Source organism: Podarcis muralis, chromosome 5, assembly GCF_964188315.1.
Source record: "Podarcis muralis chromosome 5, rPodMur119.hap1.1, whole genome shotgun sequence".
Lineage (NCBI taxonomy): Eukaryota > Metazoa > Chordata > Lepidosauria > Squamata > Lacertidae > Podarcis > Podarcis muralis.
In genome coordinates, this window is record NC_135659.1 from 45,087,826 (window position 1) to 45,111,241 (window position 23,416).

Sequence of the window (23,416 nt, forward strand, 5' to 3'; positions counted from 1 at the left end):
GAAGAAGGAAAGAGTTTTGGGGTGGGGACTTACACCGTTATATATTTCTTCAAGTTGTTGCTTATAGATACAGTAAGCTACAGTGGCTGCTTAGTCAAAGTTGACCTTCAAATGTTTATGTTTTCTGTAGGCATCAAATGTGGTGGTGTCCTCTCAGCGCCACATGGCAATGTCTCAAGCCCGAATTTCCCTGGACTCTATCCATACGATACAGATTGCATGTGGCTCATAGTGGTAACAGAAGGGTCCTCTGTTCTTCTCACCTTTCATCACTTTGACTTGGAATACCATGACAACTGCGAATTTGACTACCTCATGATTTACAACGGGATCTCGGAAGACCAAGGCAATCTCCTAGGAAAATTCTGTGGCACAAGTTTCCCTCCACCATTTACCTCATCTTGGAACATCATGACTGTAATATTCCACTCGGATAACCATGTGGCCAGCCAAGGATTCTCTGCAGTTTACCAAAAAGGTTAGAATGGGATTCAGTTGCAGCTTCTCTACGAAAGAGAATTGTTTATTTATTCGAACTATTTTTATGACGTCTTTCTTGCAACCTTCACAAAGTGATATACAAAAAATACATCAACATTACATTAAAACGTATTTACAGAAAAGAAATGTCAGTCAACATTAGGCCAGACCATGTATATGTCATGCTGTGTTGTACATCAGGGGACACAGCACCACCTTACAGATTCAGAGCCTCTTAGGAGGAATAAGCCTTTACAAGAGTGGAGCTCTAGGGAAAATTCTGCAGCAAGTACAATGTCTAAGCCGGCCAATAGAGCTGAAGCTACTCATTAGGGCACAAGGCAAATCTGTGATTATAAAGACAGGCGGGGGTCAATACCACTTTAGGCAATCAAAACAAACAACGCGAGAGCTAGTGAAGGAAAAGAACAGGTAAAACAGAGGAGAAAAGAGGAGTCAAAAGTGAAGTAGCAAGCAAACAACGATTGGGAAGTGTAATAGGCCTATAAAGAACAAACACAGTGTGCCTTACTGTACAAACAGAGTCAGCAAGCATGAAGAGCCAGATATAGAGGAGAAAACATGCCTCGTCGTGTAGAGTGGTGAGAGAGTGAAGCAAGGCAAGAAACTGGCTAATATACTGAGAGGGTACTTGAGCTCAGAGAGCAAAAATAAAAGTGCACAGGCTGCAGGGGGAAGGTGGTGGCTGCCAGGGACACCAGTTCTTTTCTGGGACCTACCCCAGAGAACTTCTGTGGTCTGTAGATGCTCAGGTCTCAAAGTTTCATTCCGGTGCAGAAGAAAAGAGGTGTGCAGCATCAGTTCCTGTGACTGGCAGGCATTACAAAGTCTCTGTGTTGACCTGGCCTGCCTGGTATACATATTTAGGAGCCTAGATTTCTACCTTGGTGTAGTCAACGGAGCAGTGCATCGACCTGGCTGTATCTCCAGTTTCTCCAGCTCAGGCAACTGTCCTTGCAGACCTTGAAAGTGCACCTTGCCTGTCTGGACTTGGTGTGACTGAGTTGGTCTATATGAGAGTGAGTGACTAGACCAACATCATTCAGCTTCATGGCTGAGTGGGGAACTTAGTGTGGTTCTCTGCAGATAGAATCCAATATATTACACTGCAGTGGTATACCACACTTCCCCAATCAGTTACTACCAGCTTCAGGTGAGGCTAACTGAAGAAGGGCAGTTTAAAATTTAGTTTAAATTTTGCTTATCAATTATCTTTAGATACAGATTTCCAGAGCATTTAGAAATCCTTGCTTAGACTTCCTTTAAAAGCTCTTACATTTCCCTTTTCATATTAAACTGTAATCAAGCTACAGGATGGGTCCATAAAAGTGGCATCATGGAGCAACTGAGATTTATTATGCTTACTCCTGGTGATTTCAAGAAAATAATGTGCAGAGATTGCAAGTAGAAATGTATTTTCTTCTCAAGGGTTTTTCCTGAACAGTCACGGAAGGATTCAGGAGTAGTAACATTGGATTCTTTCCGTCTCAGGGGCCTGCACTGGCAGGAAAGGGTTTGCAAACTTAATTCTGCTCTCTCTTTACAGTTTTATTGCTTCTTGGCGTAATTGGAAGCAGAAATTGACCTCACAATGGGAACTTAGGCTGTGATTTGCAAACCAGTTCCAACTTAGAAAACCCTGTTGGTTTCAGTAAGGCTACCCCAGAGTAAGCAGTTTCAAAACAGCAACCTATGTCAGCAAGCACAAAGTGCCTGTGGCTTTTGTTAATAGTGTTTTGTTTTGTAAAATGATGGCGAATGACCACCATTCAAAGCAATGTTTCTTAAACTTCATGAAGTCATGAGGCCTCCTCCTTTATATGTGTGAGATCTTCTAGGCCTCCCACAACCTGGAAACTCATTTGATCTGAGAAATCCAAGGGACCACCCACACTTACATCTTGTCCCATGCATTTTAGGTACAAGTCTGCACTTCAAAGCGCTGTCACCAAGCGCTTGTTCTTTTGCCCCAGTGCTTTCCACACGAAATCCTGCTCTTTAACGCCGAGTCAGAAGAAGCAGCAGTTTGAGACCTGTGCCTAGAAACATGGTGGAAAAGAAACCCGTACACCCTCTGCATGCTGATTATTTTTCATCTCATTATTCTCATTCATTTCATTTCATTCTTCTATTCCTACATACACACATATGCATTGGATCTAGTCTTCTCTACTAGCTCCAATGGACTGTCACTTTTGGAGTCAAAAGGGCAGATTCAGATTGGACAATTGCAGTTGATTGGGGGGAGTCTTGCACAACAAACCCGCTTCCCCTAAAGATCAGATTTTCTTTCTGTAAGGAAAGTGAGGGGAAATGCACTGGGAAGTGTAGGTTGATACTTGCGTTGATACAATGTCATCTAACCCTTCTGCAATGAAATCAGAACGAATGCTCATTAAACAAACTTGTCTAATCTCCCTGCAAACAAATCAACAAATCAACAGTGAAGATACAATGAAGGTAGTCTGGGAGCACTCACTGTGTCTCCTCTCACCTCATCACTTTTTCATTTGAAATGGCAGGGCCTATAACCTTACTTCTCTCTTTGGAACCACTATCTGTCCTCATTTTCTATACTTTTCCAGTTTTCACGTGCCTTGTTTTGGTTCTTTTTATTGCTTGGAGAGATGGAGATATGTATGACATAATTTATGTCCCTTTTCTGGGCAGGGGCGTAGGATAGGGGTGCGGGGGGCCCCTTTGCCCTGGGTGTCATCCCTAAGGGGGTGACAAAATGGCACACCGCGGGGGGTGGCACTTACTACAGGGCCTGGCCTGCAGTGCACCCGAACCACTTGTCTCTCCTGAGAGTGGCACAGTGGCTCAGGCCCCGCACTGCCTGAAACAGTTGCTGTTTCTGGGTCTGCGTACACACCATATACGGTATTTAAAACACACTTAAAGCACATGGCTTTCCCCAAGGAATCCTGGGAACTTTCATTGGTTAAGAGTGCTGGGAATTTTACCTCTGTGAGAGGTAAACTACACTTCCTAAGATGCTTTCAGGAAAGTCATGTGATGTAAAAGCAACTTGAATTGTAAGCTCTCTCTCATTTTAATATGTTATGCTTTCTTGCTTCCAGATGTTTGTGGGGGGGTGCTCACCGGCCTCTCGGGATCAATAACAAGCCCTGATTACCCAGAGAATTACCCCAACAATGCCGAATGCCGTTGGGTCATCCAGGCAACTTCAAATTCTGTCATCAAACTGATTTTTGTGGACTTCCAGATGGAAAACAGTGAGCAGTGCAATTTTGATTATGTGGCCATCTTTGATGGGCCAACTATGGGGGATACACTCCTTGGTCACTTTTGTGGGCATGTGAAGCCTCCGGACATCTCTTCTGCACAGGAACTGCTGGTTGTGTTCAAATCAGACTTTAACATTGCAGGCAGAGGCTTCAAAGCATATTTCTTTTCAGGTATGGAAGACAATTCTACCTTAACCTTATGCCAATATCAAGTGAGCAGAGGCATGGCAAGTTTTGTGGAGTCTCTGTTAGCACAGGAAGTCATCCTGGGGTCCTTCCAGACATGGAAATTTTAGCAGCACCTAAATATTGCTGGTTCTACTTTAAGCTGGAAGTGGAATGCCAACTCGGCTTCTAAACTTCTGGAATCCAAATAACATTGTGTGAGGAAGAGGGAAGCCTCACTTAATTCGGCCCCAAATGTTTCAGGATGTGATTATCATGGGGATCCTGGTATGGGCAAAAGGGCTAAATGCTTCCCTCACTCCAGCTCCACTACAATGCAAAGAGGGGAAGAAAAAATATGGATGCAGTATAGTGACAATGCTCTTCAGAAAGGGAAAGGTTAAAGTGGCAGAGTTGATTTCTAGAGAGGAAAGACAGACCATAGAGAAGGAAATTGCTAGAGAAATGCAAGGAGGCCATAACTGGCTCCAAAACCGACGGAACAGCTGTGTGATAGGCCATTTGCACCATGGGAGATTCTGCAGCTATCCCACTGTTTGTTTGTTTTATAGTCAATTTCTGAGCTCTGGAAGCAGAATGGTAGCTGAACAGGGAAAATATGGGAAGAGTATGCTTTGGTCCTGAGTTTTATGCAGATGCATCTTAAGAGGAGAATGAACAAGTGCAGCTTTTCTCAGAAAATGCTTGGTGTGGAAGCAGCCTAGGGAAAAATGGGATATATCTACTCATTCCTCAAAAAACCTTAGCTTTTGTATAAATTGAGAGATGGATCCTGACCTCAGTAAAGCAAACAAACTAGCATTGCTTAAAAATTGAAGTTAGTATTTCAGCCTTTGCAAATCTTAAACCTTTTATGATATGTTCCTAATCAATAGGATCCACCCTATGCTAAGTTTTGGCAATATTGCATCAGTTTCTAATGTTCATTTTGAAGATATGTTTGCTTGTTGAGTATTTCTTCTGAATGCAATCCCACATCATGAAATCTGAGATTTACTACATCCTGGAGAACCTTGGTGTTTGACCAGCCTCCAGGATGTGGCAAATCTGAGATCTCACCACATTGATGCATATTCAGAAGAAATGTTAACCACAGAAAATGATTAGTAAAAATCACATTGTGGCAACTTCACCACATTCAAAAGGAGCGTGAGAATTAAGGCATAGAACTAATCTACACATTTAAAAAAGGGCACAACCTGCAGGAGCTATAAAACGTACAGGAGAGGGTTGCATGTTTTCTGCCTCACATTAAACACAAACATACAAAACTTTAATAATAATAATAATAATAATAATAATAATAATAATAATAATAAATTTTTTATTTATATCCCACCCTCCCCAGCCGAAGCTGGGCTCAGGGCGGCTAACAACAATCAAATAACCAAATAGTTGAATAATCACACATTCTAAAATATTTCATTATAAAAATTAATTAAAATCAAATTGATGGCATCAAAATACTGTGCAGGTTGCCAGAGGAGGGAGTCAGGCTGCGCCCTGACCAAAGGCCTGGTGGAACAACTCTGTCTTGCAGGCCCTGCGGAAAGATGTCAGGTCCCGCAGGGCCCTAGTCTCTTGTGACAGAGCATTCCACCAGATTGGAGCCGCAGCCGAGAAGGCCCTGGCTCTAGTTGAGGCCAGCCTAACCTCTCTGAGGCCTGGGACCTTGAGGATGTTTTTATTTACAGACCGTAGGTTTCTCTGTGGGGCATACCAGGAGAGGCGGTCCCGTAGGTATGAGGGTCCTAGGCCGTATAGGGCTTTAAAGGTTAAAACCAGCACCTTAAACCTGATCCTATACTCCACCGGGAGCCAGTGCAGGTGGTATAGCACCGGGTGAATGTGATCTCGCAGCGAGGACCCCGTAATGAGTCTCGCTGCGGCATTCTGTACCCGCTGGAGTTTCTGGGTCAGTCTCAAGGGCAGCCCCACGTAGAGCGAGTTACAATAATCCAGTCTGGAGGTGACCGTCGCATGGATCACAGTGGCTAGGTCAGGGCGAGAGAGATAAGGGGCCAACTGCTTAGCTTGGCGGAGATGAAAAAATGCCGCCTTTGTTATAGCTGTAATCTGCGCCTCCATAGAGAGGGAGGTATCGAAGATTACACCCAGACTCTTAACGGACGGTGCTGGCACCAATTGCACCCCCGCAAGAGATGGGAGTTGCCCCCTCGATCCCATATCGTCCCGCCCCAGCCAGAGGACCTCTGTCTTCGCAGGATTTAACTTCAACCGGCTCCCACGTAACCATCCAGCCACAGCTTCCAGACATCTGGTCAGTGTGTCTGGGGCCGAGTCAGGATGGCCATCCATCAACAGATAGAGTTGGGTGTCATCAGCATACTGATGGCAACCCAGCCCAAAACTCCGGACAAGCTGGGCGAGGGGGCGCATAAAGATGTTAAAAAGCATCGGGGAGAGAATCGCACCCTGAGGCACTCCACACACCAAGGAGTGGCGCGATGACAATTCCCCCCCCAAGCGCCACCCTCTGTCCCCGACCAGAGAGAAACGAGCGCAGCCATTGAAGGACTGTGCCCTGGATCCCCACGTCGGCAAGGCGGTGGTCCAGGAGTTCATGATCGACCATGTCAAAGGCTGCTGACAGATCTAGAAGAATCAGCAGCCCCGACCCACCTCGATCCAGCTGCCTGCGGAGATCATCTGTTAGGGCGACCAGAGCCATCTCGGTCCCATGACCAGCGCGGAAGCCAGACTGGAATGGATCCAGAGCAGATGTTTCATCCAGAAACCTACCAAGCTGTTCAGCAACCGCTCTCTCAATCACCTTACCCATGAATGGAAGATTCGAGACCGGGCGGTAATTGGATAGATCTAAGGAAAGCTAGCCTGTCAGGGAGAAAAGGTGTGCCTTGGTGTTCTCCCTGACAGGCTAGCTTTCTCTTTCTGTGTACAGGGGTTTCCCCATCCTTATCTGTATTATGAAGCTTTTTAGCCCCAGGACAGCTTTACAATGTGCATTTTCCCAGAAGAGCTTGCCAGCTCTACATCAGACTTGTGGATTTTGCTATAGGGCTTGGACAAAGGTCTCCCATTGGACACATGAGCTAGGCTAGGGAATATGCTGTTAGGTTATTCTATGTCAGTAGGTATATATCAAACTCACTAATGCATACATTTATATGCACACCTTATCCTGGTGGTCGTATGCATTTCTATGTTCATTACTTGTTTGTAGGACTGCATTGCAAAACTTGGAGAAGTGTGAATTTTGAAGGATGGCTACAGTTCGGTTTCTGTATTGTTTAAATGTGAACTGAATCCAATTTCTCCCCATCCCTAATCTATACATACATATCAGCATATGCAGATTTTATGCAAACCTCTTCTTTTGATGATGCATTTCCTCTTTTGGGTGATGAGCAAGTGGCTACCCTACAGCCAAGGGGCGGGGGGAGGTTAAGAAGTTGAAATTGCATTTCCCATTGGGTTGGGGAGAGGGATGTGGGAGAGAGAGAAGTGTTTAGGAATGTCTTACACAGCACTACAAGAAATTAAAGTTCATTCCTTGGGCTGTCTGAATTGTATCACACTCTCTTTGTTCTGTAACCAGGTGCATGTCAGGAGGTGTACACAGCCGTCAAAGGAAATTTCTCCAGTCCTCAGTATCCCAACTATTACCCCAATAATATCAAGTGTCACTGGGCCATCCAGCTGCCCCCAGGATATCGAATCAAAGTCTTCTTCCTGGACTTGGATCTGGAGGGGCGGAACAGCCTGACAGATGGCTGTGATTATGACCATCTGGCTGCGTTTGATGGAGGCACCGAGAAGGCGTCTCTGCTGGGGAAGTGGTGTGGGAGAGAAATGCTGTCTCCTATTATATCCAGTAGAAACAAGCTGCTATTGGTCCTTCACACAGACAGGAACACAGCCAACCGAGGTTTCTCTGTTGCATACATCGGAGGTATGGCCCACCATCTGATCTCTTTCACCCAGATTTTCTGTTGTGTGGAATATTTGCGGGGGGGGGGGGGGGGGTGTTTGTGAACAAGAGAATCCAGAACAAGCCTGAAGATAATAATCATTGTTGAAAATGAGCATGACACACAAATGATAAGTTGTCAGAAAGTACTTGCGTTTATGTGTTGGGAGAAAATACCAAAATTATTAATGCAGTGGCATACAAATTATATAAAATTTTGCGGGAAAGCTATGCAATCAGTGGTTTTCTGTTTTGCGTGCAGTTTTCAAACTGTGTTATTATTAAATACACATGGTCAGAAAGTATTTGGTAGTTCATACTTCGTTTCAGGAGAAATATGGGTAATTTTTCAACCCTTGCTTTGCTATTTCTTTACTCTAATATTTACTTATCAGAGGTTGTATTTCTGTGATGAGCTTTGCAAGAGGCCAGCTGCATAACAGCTAAAATTGGAAGTCTTGTTTAAGTCATCTACAGTGAAGTCATCCAAGATGGATTTTCTGCAGTATACTTGCTCTGTCTTGTGTCATATTGGTTTATATTGTGTAGGCTGAAATCTGGTAGGCTGGTATTAGTCAACACCTGGTCCAATCCTTGGCAGAATGGGTTGGACATTTTATTTTGAATATTCTCAGTTGTTTGGTTCTGTTCATTTTAGTGCTGCAAAGTGCACACTTCTTCACTGTGGGTTCATACAGTCAAATAAACAAAGTGAGAGAAGCTTTAGAAGAATTGAGGTACTAGATCAGACCAGAGCTACCTTGACTCTTGGTACCAGCTAAGATATACAGGATAAAGAGGTCAGCTGCAAGGACAAAGATAAACACCTGTATGTATGTATGTATGTATGTATGTATGTATGTATGTATTGGTATGTATGTATGTTTATTAGACCAACACTTTACCTTCTCAAATGACTTCGGGTGCTTCCAGACATGGACAATGTAGTAAGGACCAACCCGATACATTTTGCCTCTGTAAGCAAAATGGCTAACAATGCCCCTGACCCCATGACACATCCCTCTGCAAATCCGGGTCCCAATCCTGCCCGCTCCCTGCTCTGGGTGTCATGCCTGTGCTGCTGCCAGCCCCGTCACTGCAACTGTACCCTCACCTGCGACTACGCCCATGCTGCTGCCACAACACAACACTGCAGTACAAGCTGCAAAAATAATTGGGGATGCATAGATGGATGTGTACAGTGCTGAAAGGGAGGGTGCAGGATCTCAGACAAGAACTCCCAACAGTCATAATCAGGGGCTTCACATCCTGTGTCACCAGTAGCATAAGCCCAATGCACTGGGTTTTGATGTGCCATTCTAGACAGTAATACCAGCCTGTTCAGCACCCAGTCAGCTGACCCCCAACGACCAATCCCAGGACACCATGTCCTATAAAGGTTTTGCCTCGGAGCTTGCTTGTCTTTGGCAGTCTGAATGGCTTCCCTCCGGAGTGAGCCTAAGCTCCTGCTCCCTTTCTCTGATTTTTCTCTTGGATCTTGGGTTTGACTAAATGTATGCTTCTGCTTTGGACCTTGACTTCTGCTTGTTTTGGACAGGACACCTGCTTCTGGCTCACATGGGCTAACAACAAGCTCTGTTGGGTCCCAGAATCTTATTGCCTGGAGCCTAACTCTTGCTGAAGTCATACATAATAAGCATCACTCACACTTTCACTATACACACACACACCCTAAAGCTGGGCAGCAAACAGCAGTCTTGCTGTTGACTAATAGTGTCTCAGAGATGTGTGAGGGATGATTTCTATCTTATTTCTGCATGGGACATTCCTTCCTGCATAGTACCAATGACCAGCCTTGTATATGTTTGCTGAACTGCACAGCAGGAACTGGTTTCTTTGTCCCAGGTCAGAGCCAGTGGTGTCAATCTCCTGTGGTGGATATTAGGAAATGAAAAGCAGTTAAGAGCTGCGCCTTCTATTTCACATTGCTGTTGTTAAGCTGGAAGTAGGGTTTTAAATTACCAACCTAATGTATTTGAGGATTTCTCAGTGAGCTTTGAAAAAATGAACTCAGGAGTGAAAAGGCGTGATGAACCTTCCCAAACACTAAACTGTATGCTGCCCAGAGTCACATCTACGATCACTGTGGTGGTGTCGATTATTATCTAGTTTCAAATCTGTGCTTTAGCTCATACTATTATTTTCTGCACGAAGATAATATTATTTTCTTTATGAAATACTGTGTACCAATAAAGCAAATGTTTCAGTTCGCTTAAAATTGTGAGCCTGTGGCCTTTACCACTGGTTATGTCTTATTCCCTGATTCACTTGGTAAAGTGCAACTTCATACTCAGGTTGGATCACTAACAAACATTAGCCGGGTAGCTCTTTGAGGCTCTGCTTTCTGTTAAGCTCTGGCAGGGGTGAACGGGGGAGGGGGGCAGGCCGCCCCGGCTGCCATCGCGGACAAAATTATCAATAACAATTACTGCCCTACCCTCCAAGAGGCGGTTTGGGACCCGGCGCTGGAAGCCTGCAGCCAAATATCTGGTCAGGCAATGCATATATGCCCATATAGGACTTCAGAATGCAGGACATAGACTTCCCTTTAGACAGCGCTGTATCAGGTCCACTGACATATCTGGCTAAGACAGTGTGATTCATCTGTGGGAATGCTGCCAGCTATTTGTTATTAACCTCCGGTGATTTCAGGGAAGGTTCTTCCTTTCTTTTGTTTCCCCTCTCGCAGTTGTCCTCATGAATGTCAGCTGCACACGGACAGAGTTTCAGATCCAGATTCCCACACAGTCACTGGCTCAGCTGGAGAGGAATAAGATATATTTAGGAATCCCGTCCTGCCCTGCACAAGTGGTCGGCTTGAATTTTAGGATACATGCAAGGTTTGAAACCTGTGGTACAGAACCGCAGGTAAGTGATCGGGGTGTGTGTGTTTTTGTGTGTTTTTTTAAAGTTAAAAAATGTAAAGGTAAAGGTACCCCTGCCCGTACGGGCCAGTCTTGACAGACTCTAGGGTTGTGCGCCCATCTCACTCAAGAGGCCGGGGGCCAGCGCTGTCCGGAGACACTTCCGGGTCACGTGGCCAGCGTGACATCGCTGCTCTGGTGAGCCAGAGCCGCACACGGAACGCCGTTTACCTTCCCGCCAGTATGCGGTCCCTATTTATCTACTTGCACCTGGGAGTGCTTTCGAACTGCTAGGTTGGCAGGCGCTGGGACCGAGCAACGGGAGCGCACCCCGCCGCGCTTTTTAAAGTTAGGCTTGTATAAATAAAGGCCATGTCCAAGTAAAATATGTTCGCTGCCTGGGCCTTGTATTCTGCATCAGCAGGAGGCACAATTATTATCATTCGTTGCCCCTGGACCAATCCTCAGAGCATCTGTTCCTGGATTTGTTCCCATGGCCGAATTAGTGAAGTTATCCTGTGTGGATTACTTGCTGCCCCTTACTATTGGCTGCTTCCTTTGCTTGTTCAACATAAATAACAGGGAACTACAAGGCCAACACACAGTTGTGTCATTGAATGGATAAGGGGAGAAGATTTACTACTGGAGGAGTGAAGATGAGGCAATGCAGATGCAGTTATTATTTATCTTGTACATTTTATATGCCACCTTTCTTCCACCATGGAATTCAAGGAAGTGTACATGGGGATTCTCATGGGAGTCTCCCATCCTGGGTCTCTCACCCCACCTTCTCTCTGTTTCTGTCTCTCTCGCACACACATACTCTCACATTTCTCCACACCACCTCTGAGATGTTACACACAAACACACAGGGGAAATGTTACATCTATGGGTGTGTATTTGAAGGAATGGAAATAACTATTTGGGGTAAAGCACATTCTAACGTTTGGTATTGGTTCTCCCCTTTCCCCCTTTTTTATCCTCACTACAACCCTCTGAGGTAGGTCAGGCTGAGAAGCACCTGTCTAAGATGAAAGTATCCTCCATTATACTCTGAAGTAAGCGGCCTGTGAAGTGATGCCTGGATAAAAGTTTGTGGTGTAAATGTGGTGTTTTGTTTGAACTGTACCTCATGTGGCATCCAAGCCTAGACAGAAAGCTCATCACGACTCAGTTTTTGTTCTAAGAAGGTTTTCCAACACTCTGGCTGATTAGCCTGGTCTAATGATTTTTCTGGAGGAAGGCTTCATGATAATCAGAAAGCATACTGACCACTGTGAATGGGGAACTCAGATCTGTGGTTTCTTTTACTAAGCAAAATCCTTCCAGATGTTCAACATGTGTTAAATTATCCTCAGGTTGCACAAAGAAAAACTTAGACTAAACCAGAGTAACATTTAAGGTGGAGTTTCACACATTTATAGGGCACATTTCCTTAAAAAATGCAAATAGCAGCCTCTGCTAGGGGGTGTTAAATATCAAGATCAAAGCAGGGTGAATTTAACTCCTTCCACCCCTCTGCAGACCTTAGAAAAATATCTCATTTTAAGCATTGGGAGGAAATTTCCTCTCAGCAGCTAACAAGAGTGAGTGTACTTCAAATACTGTAGGATCGTGGCATGCAAGGAAAAGGTTAAAACACCACAGCACCAATAACACCTTCAATTACCACTGCTGCTTTGGGGTGGTGTTTTTTTTTTTTTTTTTTAACTGCTCCTAAGTCCCACATTTTGTTTTAATATAATTTAGTATAATTTTTATCGATGTATGTACAAACTGACACATAATCATACAAACCATAACAGAACCATACGCTGAGTATATTCTGTATAAAAAAAAAACAAATTACAGAGGTGCAGTTACATATAGCCAAGGTTTTAAGATGAGTCTGTATAGTGGCGCTGTGGTCTAAACCACAGAGCCTCTTGGACTTACCAATCAGAAGGTCGGCAGTTCGAATTCCTGCAATGGGGTGAGCTCCCGTTACTCTGTCCCAGCTCCTGCCAACCTAGCAGTTCAAAAGCACGTCAAAGTGCAAATAGATAAATAAGTACCGCTCCGGCGGGAAGGTGAATGGCGTTTCCATGTGCTGCTCTGGTTTCACCAGAGGTGGCTTAGTCATGCTGGCCACATGACCCAGAAGCTGACTGCAGACAAACACCGGCTCCCTCGGCCTATAGAGCGAGATGAGCACCGCAACCCCAGAGTCGTCCGCAACTGGACCTAACTGGACCCTTTACCTTATATAGTCCAACCACAACGAGGAGTCATGGGAGGAGTACTTATATGACTCTCCATATTTATATAATTTAAAAAATGGAAACAGATCCACTTCAGAACTGTCTGATTTGGCTTCACCCCAAACAACATGTCTAAGTCTGACCAGATATTTAGATAAAGCTGTGTTCCATACATTAGGAAAACATACCTCTCTCATAGGAATATTTGATGATTTCCAGTATACGGATATCTGGCTACTGATAGTAACACAAGCACTATATTTTTATAAGTTATAGGTGATTGACATGAGTCCCACATTTTTGAAAGTAACCATTGCTTTGGGGTGCAGTTATTGTCTGATTCCTGGGAAATTTCATTTTAGGTCCCTGTCATCTGTGAAGCTGTTGGTGTGCAGGTGACAAGGCTCACGTTAAAGACCCTAGATGAAATAACTTGTCTATGGCCACCCAGTGAGCAGAGAAAGAAAGAGGAAATGAGGGGTGCTCATTCCTTGGTCAATGACCTGGCAGTCAAAGGTGCTGAGCATCCAAACGACATTGAAATGAGGCTATGCGCTGCTGGGGAATACTAGATAACTTGTAAATTATTCATAATATTTTCATGTATTTATTTTCAACATATTTTCATATCCGTGGGAGCTAAGCCAAGCTTCCTCATGACATAGTTTTGACTTGTCATGATCAAAGAACTGGTAGTCATAAGTTCAACTTGTTTCCCTTTATTGTACCATTTTGTGATTCCATGAGGTGTGTGTAAAAGAAGAGAGGAGAGGCCTTTTGCTTCATTCATTCCTCGCCTGCCAGTCTAGGTAGGTCAGTCATACCAGGCCTGAGGTTCTCTGGTCCCTCTGTCTCCAGATGAGAGTGATTTCTGTGGATCCAAGGGACATATTTATGAGGGGAAATGAGAGATCATCAAGCCTTCCCAGCTCTTCCCTGAACCCCAGAGACTTTACTTTTCTCTGTCAGATCCAACTTGTACAGCCCTGTGAGGGCAGGAAATACCCCTTTGAGTCCAGCAAAAATGCACCCAAGTCCCCAACAGCCAATCTTATTAAGTTTATTTAGAATAAAAAGACAAGGTAAAAGCAGAATGGTACATCAAAAAGAAAATATTTCAAGTTATTTCTCTTATTGCAGCTACTTATAAATATGCTCCTGCCTCCTCAGATAGATGGTCAGCTGAGGGACCTATTTGGCAACAGTCATCTTTTAAAGAGTTTCTGGCCCAGGTGGGTCTTGATTGACAGGTGGCTATTTCCCGCCAATCACAAGCCAGTCACTCACATAGGCAGACAACACCCAGGGGCTGAAACAGTCAAGGGGGCAATAAGTTGGAGATGGGGGCTGTTAAGGTGCCTTTCCTGGACTGTGGGCATGACTTCTCTGCTATGATAGAGAACAAGCGATACCAGGCAATCTTAAGGTGATGGGAAGGAGCCATAGCTCAGTGGCAGAGCATATCTGCTGTACATACAACAGTTCCTAGGTTCCATCCACAGCATCTCTAGGTAGGTCTGCCTCAGACCCTGGTGAAATACTGGCAGTCAGCATAGACAATACTGAACCTGGTGGACTATTGGTCTGAGTCCAAACAAGGCATCTGCCTATGACAAGTCACCATAAATGAGGCTTTATGGGGCTAAATGAGGCCACAGTATGAAATAAACCACTTTTAAAAAATACGTCCAGAACAAGGGTCATTTGTTGTTTTAATTTTGGCAATGATGTCACAGCAGGTCAGGTGTCCAGCAGTACGATGGGATGATAATCCAATGAGTAATCCAATTTTGCTTTCTCTAGTTTCATGGAGTTTGAGAAGGACTTTTTTTCTGGCAGCAGATCCATCTGCTTCCTTTGTGCACTATTCCCGCTTTGAAAGGGGAAGCTCTACAAGCGTTTTAATGCAGGTTCTTCTGATAAAGGCGTACATTGATTGACTGATGTACTGTGGCTGGAAGGAAGGGTATGGCCTACCAGTAGAATAAAAAAAGGATTATTCCCCAGCTGTGAGTAGCTCATAATCAGGCCAATCGTATTGATTTTCTTCCCGTCTGCTCTGCATCCATAGCATATGCAAGTCAGATAGTGGTACCAAAGATTCCATCACAGAAATATAAAAATCAGTACACGTACTGAATGTCAAAGACAAAATGCACATAACTTCCCTCTGCTCTATTCAAAGCTTGCTCCAGTTTGGCGCTAGTACAAACTGTAATCCACCTAATTATCTCACTGTGTAAATATACTGTGTCTTCCTGGCCCAAAACTTTACCTATAAACCTACCAAGTTATGTTGCCACCTATCTTTTCTCTGTATAAAAAGGTAAAGGTACCCCTGCCCGTACGGGCCAGTCTTGACAGACTCTAGGGTTGTGCGCCCATCTCACTCAAGAGGCCGGGGGCCAGCGCTGTCCGGAGACACTTCCAGGTCACGTGGCCAGCGTGACATCGCTGCTCTGGTGAGCCAGAGCCGCACACGGAAACGCCGTTTACCTTCCCGCTAGTAAGCGGTCCCTATTTATCTACTTGCACCCGGGGGTGCTTTCAAACTGCTAGGTTGGCAGGCGCTGGGACCGAACAACGGGAGCGCACCCCGCCGCGGGGATTCGAACCGCCGACCTTTCGATCGGCAAGCCCTAGGCGCTGAGGCTTTTACCCACAGCGCCACCCGAGCCCTGCATAATACTGCGATCCACAAAACAGTGGTGGCAGCCCAACAGGGGCCTCTCAATAAGTATCTGGTTTTGCCTGGCACTGCAGAAACCCAAAAAGATATTGAGCATATGGCAACCGCAATATGTTGCTTGAGAGCTGTGTTCAGCTTTGTCGTTATGGAGTTAGTCAGACCCACCTGGATTCTGTTGCCTTGCATGGCATCATGCATCTTGTTTTATCTAGAAAACATAGAGGATTAAAAATAAAATTATTTACATATATATAAATTTATTTATTTGGTTTTTCAGATTAAAATTTTACAGTCACATATCAAACATACAACATAAAAACAATATTGCAAGGAATCTCCTGGACTTCCCTCCTCCCCTTTGTGGGTCTTATTGTTAATCATTTCCTCCTGCATCTTTTATGATAATCCAAATCTTTTACATCTCCATTGTGTCCAAAACTCACCATTAAGCTACAAGTGATATCCCAAACCTACTAACGATTTTAACTGTTTACAATGGTTTTTAATGGTTATCATTTCCCCCCATTCCTTATTAAAATTTTGGACTTCCTGTTTTCTGATTCTTCCGGTCATTTTAGCCATTTCGGCATAATCCATCAACTTGATCTGCCATTCTTCTCTAGTAGGTAAAGTCCCTACCGGATTAAAAATAAATTAGTACCTCACAAAGTAAACCTTAGACAGCCTTACTTCTTTAGAAGATTTATTACTAATGTAGAAAAGGAATATGTTCACTGGCTGCACGGTGTTAAAATAAAACACTTTTCTTTTGCTTGTATTTCTTTCTTCTTTTATAGAAAAGAAACAACACGTCTGTGATTGTCAGCATCCTGTATATTGACTTTTCAGATGGAAATCAGGAAGACATTCACCAGTATGAAGTGCAGTGCGAACCCAAAAGGAAAGAGGCCTCTGTGAATCTTATCTCTGGCTCTGATCCCTACAGACTGAACCAGTATGCAGAGAACCTGGTGGAGTCCCAACAGCAGGATATGGAGGCAGCAGAAGTCTACGAGAGCAAGGGCCAGGACACCAGTGACATTGTCTTCATCAGCATCTGTATTCTTGCTGGGGTTCTCATGATCATTGCTATTGTTGGGTTAGTCTTGCTATAGGGATCCAGCCTTTCGGACACCTATCCTCTTGGCACTCCTTCCATGTCAGCTACTCAGTGAGACTCACATGAGAGGCAGCTTGTTCTGGAGCTGGGTTAAAATGCTCACTTATAGTGGCAACTCACCACATCAGGCTAGCCTTGTCCCCTGCCAGTTTAGATCTGAACAGGACTCCTGAGCTTTTGCTCAAAATCACACGCTTAGAGTGTATCTGCGCCAGCATACCTTCTTAACACTCGTTTTCATTTAATGTAAATTTGCCCCTCATTTTCCCAGAACTAATCTTCGTTGGTGGCAAGGGGAAATTATAGGTATAAAAGGAGAATTCCTGGATGCCAAGATCGAAGTTTGGGGCAAGTATTTTTTGGTGAGAGAATCCCAGCAGAGATTTATAATCACAAAACATGCAGCAAAGTGTGGGCGGGGGGAAGGCTGTTAGATATTTAAAATACACCCTTGTGAGTTCCAAAATGGTCCCTTTCCCCTCAGCATAGAAAAAGAGCACACGTTTGGTACATTAAAAATGGGTTTACTTACAAACACTTCAATTGGTTTACTTGCAAACATGTCAGGTTCATGTGCTTTTCCATACATCTTTCAGAAAACATAGGCAGTAAAACTTGACTTAATTACAGTGATGAAAGTTCCTAAATTATTGGTACAGGAACACAAGAATGGCTTGTTAGAGCCATGTTGAGCTTCTCAGGCAGGTTGGGAGAGAACAATAGGTTTGATTACCTTCCTCCCGAGGTGAGGGGGTGTGACCTAGCTAAGCCTGGCATGTCGGGTTGCTCTGTGGTTTTAACACCTTCGTGCATTAATTAGACTTAAGCATGTTGATTATATGAGGCTGAGAAATTTTGTATGTATATGTGATCACCTCTCTTAGAATAATTGTGGGTTTCTGGGGACTTCAAAAAAATAGTACTGCTTATGCACAATTACTTCTGTGCACTCCTGTCATCATACACATCAATAATTTTGAAGCAGTATGCAGAAGAGATGGGTGTGAAGAGGTATACTTTAACACTGAAAAAGGCAATCTCAATATTAGGAGTAGGATATGAAAATCAAACAGCAAGTAAGGTGTATACCTTCACATAAACTGCCCTATGGCGTGTCCCTGTTTAAAATTCTATGTTCAGTTTTCTCACCCCATCTCTAAAAGGGTATGGTAGAGGTGGAAAAGATACAAAATGGAGAAACTAAAATGATTAGGAGAGATGGAGCACCTTCCCTTATGGAGAAAAGCTTAAGAAGACGGAGAATCTTAATGTTGCTTTAAAGAGTGGTGTGACACTTGAACTGCTCTTTAACCCTCCTGCTTGTGTGAAGAAACTAGTGATTAAAGAACATTAACAAGTAACTAATCCACATTAAGAGATCTTGAGTGTGTACTCTTGTCTCCTTTGAGAAGATATCACACTGCTTATGGAATAGTGGAAAAATCACAGCAGCCTGTAAGAGACATTGCAGCAGAAGTATTATAGTTCCTTAGCATCTTGATAACCTATAAGCCAGATGCTTTTGTACCCATTAGGAGCAGAGGGTTGGTGTGTTCATATGCCAAGGGTAGGGTGAGGAACCCACAGTTTGTTCATACTACATATTGCCCTTTAGACTTAAGAAGTCAGCCTCTGACATGATGAAAAACTTTTAGAGTCTTGAAATAATTCAGAGCCAGTATTCCATCTCTCTTCTTAAAGAAAAAAAGATGCACATCAATTCTTCCCTTTCTTAATAAAAAATCTAGCTTTGTTTTTTTGAAAAATGTTTTTTTCTAACAATCTAGCTGGTCTTCCATTTAAAACCATAAAGCAAATTTAAATATTCCTGGGACAAATCCAAAAGCTGGTTTTTAAATTAACAAGTTTATGAGTACAAATCACCTGGGGCAGAACTACACTCGTGGTTTATAACGTTAAGGAATGATTTTCATAATGTAGATGGACACATTACATTTTGCTTGTAATGTTCATAATGTGTTATTAAAATTTGACACCAGAGGACGCTGCAGAGCAACCAGGAACCAGCAGTAGGGAAACTGTGTTTTGACGGATAAAAACAAGGTAAGGAACATTTTAAATTTACCAGTATGCCCTGTGACGTTTTAGAACGATCTATCTAATACCGTTCCAATAACGGTTAAAAGGTCAGTGTGGATCCAGCCCTGGAATCCTATACCCTGTTGAAAGAAATAAGTGCTGATCAAGTGTGTAGGTCCCCTTATGGGATTTTAGCATATGTACCTGTAAAACAGGAGCAGACAGAAGTTAAGCCTTCTTAATATTTTTGTCCTGGTAGTGATTTTGCCTTGCATGGGCAATGTTAGCAAACATATTTTTTGTTTTAAGCTTCAAAAGGTCTGATAGTTCATGAGTTCACAATTCTCTGATTACATGCGATACTCAGATATTTAAATAACCACTTCTTAGCACATGATATTTCATGATAAATTCATGAAGTTCTACTTAAATGATTTCCACAGAGTGCCTATTTGAGCAAGTCAGTTTCACTTTTAAATGACCAAGAGAGACAGCTATGGCAAGCCTTCAAGCGCTTTATTTCTGAAATGTTGCACATACAGTGCTTTGCCACCTTCAGTCTCTTGATGCTGCTCATAGCTTCTTAAACCTAGCAAGGGAAACCAATAACCATTGTACTAACAGTGAGGGACTGGCGATGGCATAATTACAAGTGATAGGTTCCCCCATTCTGCTCCTTGAAAATTCTGTACTACAGAAAATCTCAGGGACAGGACAGAATAAGTTGAATGCTGTCTGAATTTGTATGAGAATGCATGAATTGTAGAGAAGAGATAGTTGTTTCTGGGTCAAAAGCATGGGACACCTCAATATAATTCATTGTCCTTTAATCTGGCTGCACCAAGAAAGCCACATCTGACAAAGCAATATTCCTCTACTTGCCTTTACCAGAACTCTTAACTTCCGTTTACTCCTTTTAAGTCACGAAGAATATTAAGTTTCATGAATACAGTAGCTGACTTCTTGATTCCCTATTCTTAGTTGTAAAGCCACTTCAGGGTCCTTTCCCAAAATTCTCAAAAGTTTATTTCCAAAAGTTACATATATGTGATCCTACTATGATGTAAAAACATCTCAAAATAAACCTTGTGTCCAAACATGGTCCTGACTCTCCAGGATGGAGGATATTTATTTGGGTAGCAATATCCCCCCCCCCCCCAATGAACTATCCTTGAATGCAGAATCTTCACTAAAGAGGATGAGCCTTCTCCACTATAGTTTCAGAATAATGTCACAGTCCTTGTGTTTTCAGTGGCAGTATTATTAGCAGATTCTGAAGGCCTCCTCTATAACACAACGAGAGCACACACACAAGTCCCCCACCTAACAAAAGTGAAAAGAAACCGAGACTTGCAGGAGCTTAGACAATGAATCAGACAGACACAGGTATGACAAGCTGCTTTTCGGATTCCTGATGTACATGTGACTCATGAGTATACAAGACAGTTTTCATAGTGGGAGCAAGTGCCAGTACACTGCTGAGAACAAAACTGGCAACAGCAAAAGAGTTTCACAGGAGGGATGGGAATGGAGATAGGCAAATGCTTTAAATCCACTGTTTCACTGCCTAATTTGCCCTGTTGTTGTTTTTTCCAAATCATGCTCATGTTAAAGTTCTGGTCCATCTTCCTGTCACCTTGGAACTCCTTGAGAATGTTCTTTACTTTGTCCTCCAATTAGCTTGTTGAGCCACCAGTTTTTCTGTTTTCTTACCCACTTCTCCCAAACCTTCTAATGGACACAGATCAGAACCGTGACAGCAAATTTACTGAGCAGGACTGCAAAATAATATGAGAAAGTGCTCAACAAAACATTGCTTTTCTTCTACAAGGCAAAGTCAAGTGGGATGCCCATGCATCCTACTTTACAGAGGATTGTCCTCTAAAGCATTGTCCAGTCCAAATACATTTTAAAGTTAAAGAACAATAAGAAGCGAAAGTAGAAGTCTTGAAGTTATCTATCAGCACAATACATGGGCAGCAGGTGCATGTCACCTGGTCACAGTCTTTGTCACTATAGTGAAATGTATTGCGTTTCCACTGGAATTATGGTAATTATTTTTAATTTTGCAATTGTACATATAATTTAGCATATTCACATTTTATGTAAACGCGTTTCCTCTTTTTTTAGTGCAGAAGTGGCCATCTACATACACTGTTTTCTGGTCTGCAGATGGGCACTTTCCAATTGTATTCAATGGAACCTTTGATTTCCTTGGAATAATGTCAGGAGTTTCTCCATGAGAGCAGTAATGATGGACAAGTTTCCCTGAAAAACACTTCGTACACCACTTCCAATTTTCTCTGAAAATGTAACAGTGTGTTCCAGGCTGTACTTTTAGTTATCACAATACAACAATAATGTCCAATATGCCTAGCTATATCAACTGACGGGGGTCCAGAAGGTGACCCAGAACTGGCTATAATGGACTGAGGTTTTGCAGGACTGCCATGACAGAGCAGTTAACACGGAAATGGCTTCCTGAATACAGAAAGCCTCAAAACTAGTGGAATACCAAAGGACTGCTCCTGTGAGAAGGTAGCATTTTTTGTACACATTACCTGGCCAGAGAACTGCCTGGCAAAATTCAGATAAGTGCAAATTTCAAATGATGGCTGTGTTTCAGTTCATGGATGGTTTCAGAAAGTGCAAATCAGGTAGGCTCACCCTTAAATGTGAACTGCATCAAACTTCTTCCCCATCTCTAACCAGAAAAAAGATCCAGATTCACAATGCAAACTAATTTAAACAAGCCAGTTGGCCCTCGCAAAACCTGTGAAGTAGCACGGACTTTGTGCAGGTTGATATATTGATATCTGAAGCTGTAGAGATAAAAGGAACAGTTGGGTTATTTTTGAAAAAGAAGCAACCTGCACTTTCCCTCTCATAAAAAGAAACTTTGTTATCAGGGTCTTGATTTGAGTCAATGTTTGTTGAACTGACACGTTGGTAAATGAAATATTTATGAGCGAAATATTTGCCATCTATGTTAAGCTCCATTAAAGAAACATTTTGTGTGTGCGTGCCCACGCTTTAGAAAAGAAGGCCAAGCCTCTCCCCATCACCACAAATCCTTTATGTTGGTTAATTGCTATGTATATAACTGTCAGCTTGGGACTAGTATCAAGGGCTGACAACTGAGGCAACTTAAAAGATATAATTAACCTTCTTCTGCAGGGGCAACTACGCAGCGACATCAGAATATGTCTGTCAGTACTTGCTGGTTGTATAATTGCAGCGACGCGTGCATAGTGTCCACGTTCACACGTGCTATTTAATTTGACAAAAAGTGCATTAGTCAGGATCACGCAGTCCTGTCCCACACTTCATCTGGTTGCGTAAGAAGATGCAACATGTTGAAAATCAAATGTGCACAGCAGCTAATCACCCAGTACTATGGAGATTGTAGTGATGAGTGTCCTAATCACACCTCCTTCATGCGTTTTGCTCACCTTCAACAGACTCCTCCTTTGGTTGTTAGTTACAGCCTACTGAAGAATTGTGGGACAATGGGGGGGAAGAGTCAGCCCCCACCCTCATCTAATATATCATATATGTCAACGATTTGGCATCTGGCATTGCAAACAAGAGCAACTGTACTCTAAAAAGCACAGGAACTAACTAATTGATTGCCAGTTAAATAAACGGACAAGGACTAGCTGAACGTACTAGCTGAAATGCCATTAACTCTGAAAAGCTTCAGCAGCACTTTGGCAGTCTACACTGGACAGACTTATTCCACAATAAGTGGGGCAAGAGGGGATCCCCACTAATTACATTTGGGGTGGGCAGGAATGAGAAGACACAATATGACACCACGGGAGTTCGACAGACAGGCAACTATGGGTGCTTCCAGACAGGGACTTCGTGGCACCAACAGATGATTCAGATCCAGTTTTTCTGTATGCAACCAAAGGTAGAAATTGGGTTGTGTACACTGCCCTATATCCCAGGTTCCTGTCCTCTTAAGTGCTTAATTTCAGATGCACTTACACTAGTACTGTTTTCAACCCAAAACCTCATGCCAGGAACACCAACCTGAACACCCCCTTATCATCTGCCGAAACTGTTTTCCATTACACCAGCAGCAGGCTGGCTACAGAGTGCCTCTGACCCTGTGCAGAGTATTTCAAATGTGTAACTATTAAGGTTATGGTACAAGAACTAAAATTGCCAGTTATCTGAACCGCCATGCATCCAGGGAGGTACCAATATCAACTCCCTGACATGGCCATTGTCAGTTTAATTTAGCAAGACCTCTTCTCATCGGAACATGATGATGAGCAGCATTTTCCCACCGTGTGGCTCCTCCAGTGTCAATAGAGCAATTTACCCTGCATGAGGACCTGCTACTGTCCATCTCTGACCTTCTAGCCAGGTGCTCTAACCGCAGACAGGATGATTAATGTAATTTTAAACACGAGTTACATTTCAGGACAGGCGGAGGCTGTGCAACGCTGCTCCCCTTTCCTACTCAATGTTTGCATCTTGTCATGTTTCCTTCTTGTAAGTGCTTGTCGGGCTTGCTCTGGCCTATGTTCTCAGCTGTGTC

At 43.3% G+C, this 23,416-nt stretch overlaps 2 protein-coding genes and 1 long non-coding RNA gene across 3 annotated transcripts in view; 2 read left to right on the forward strand and 1 right to left on the reverse strand.

The window, feature by feature from the left end:
• Positions 1-210, forward strand: part of CYB5RL (cytochrome b5 reductase like) — a 28,669-nt gene extending 28,459 nt beyond the window's left edge. The window contains exon 8 of the mRNA XM_077928714.1: positions 131-210. The gene's annotated coding sequence lies outside the window, so the exon portion shown is untranslated. The remainder of the gene's footprint in view (positions 1-130) is intronic.
• Positions 18-19,979, forward strand: CDCP2 (CUB domain containing protein 2). The gene is made up of 5 exons (XM_077928708.1): positions 18-478; positions 3,585-3,923; positions 7,519-7,872; positions 10,601-10,779; positions 16,502-19,979. Exons 1-5 carry the CDS (start codon positions 112-114, stop codon positions 16,817-16,819), a joined length of 1,557 nt encoding a protein of 518 aa, XP_077784834.1. The 5' UTR covers positions 18-111; the 3' UTR covers positions 16,820-19,979.
• Positions 14,711-16,463, reverse strand: LOC114598964 (uncharacterized). Its single transcript, XR_003707212.2, has 2 exons — positions 15,870-16,463; positions 14,711-14,988 (listed from the first exon to the last, which is right to left on the reverse strand). It is a non-coding gene; the product is annotated as an uncharacterized LOC114598964 (long non-coding RNA).
• Positions 19,980-23,416: the final 3,437 nt, after the last annotated feature.

Bases quoted from the DNA above. Each gene is read 5' to 3' on its own strand.
- CDCP2 (XM_077928708.1), top strand. From the start codon at position 112: ATGTTTATGTTTTCTGTAGGCATCAAATGTGGTGGTGTCCTCTCAGCG. The intron at 479-3,584 runs GTTAGAATGGGA...TCTTGCTTCCAG, and splicing joins CTCTGCAGTTTACCAAAAAG to ATGTTTGTGGGGGGGTGCTC. The intron at 10,780-16,501 runs GTAAGTGATCGG...CTTCTTTTATAG, and splicing joins CCTGTGGTACAGAACCGCAG to AAAAGAAACAACACGTCTGT.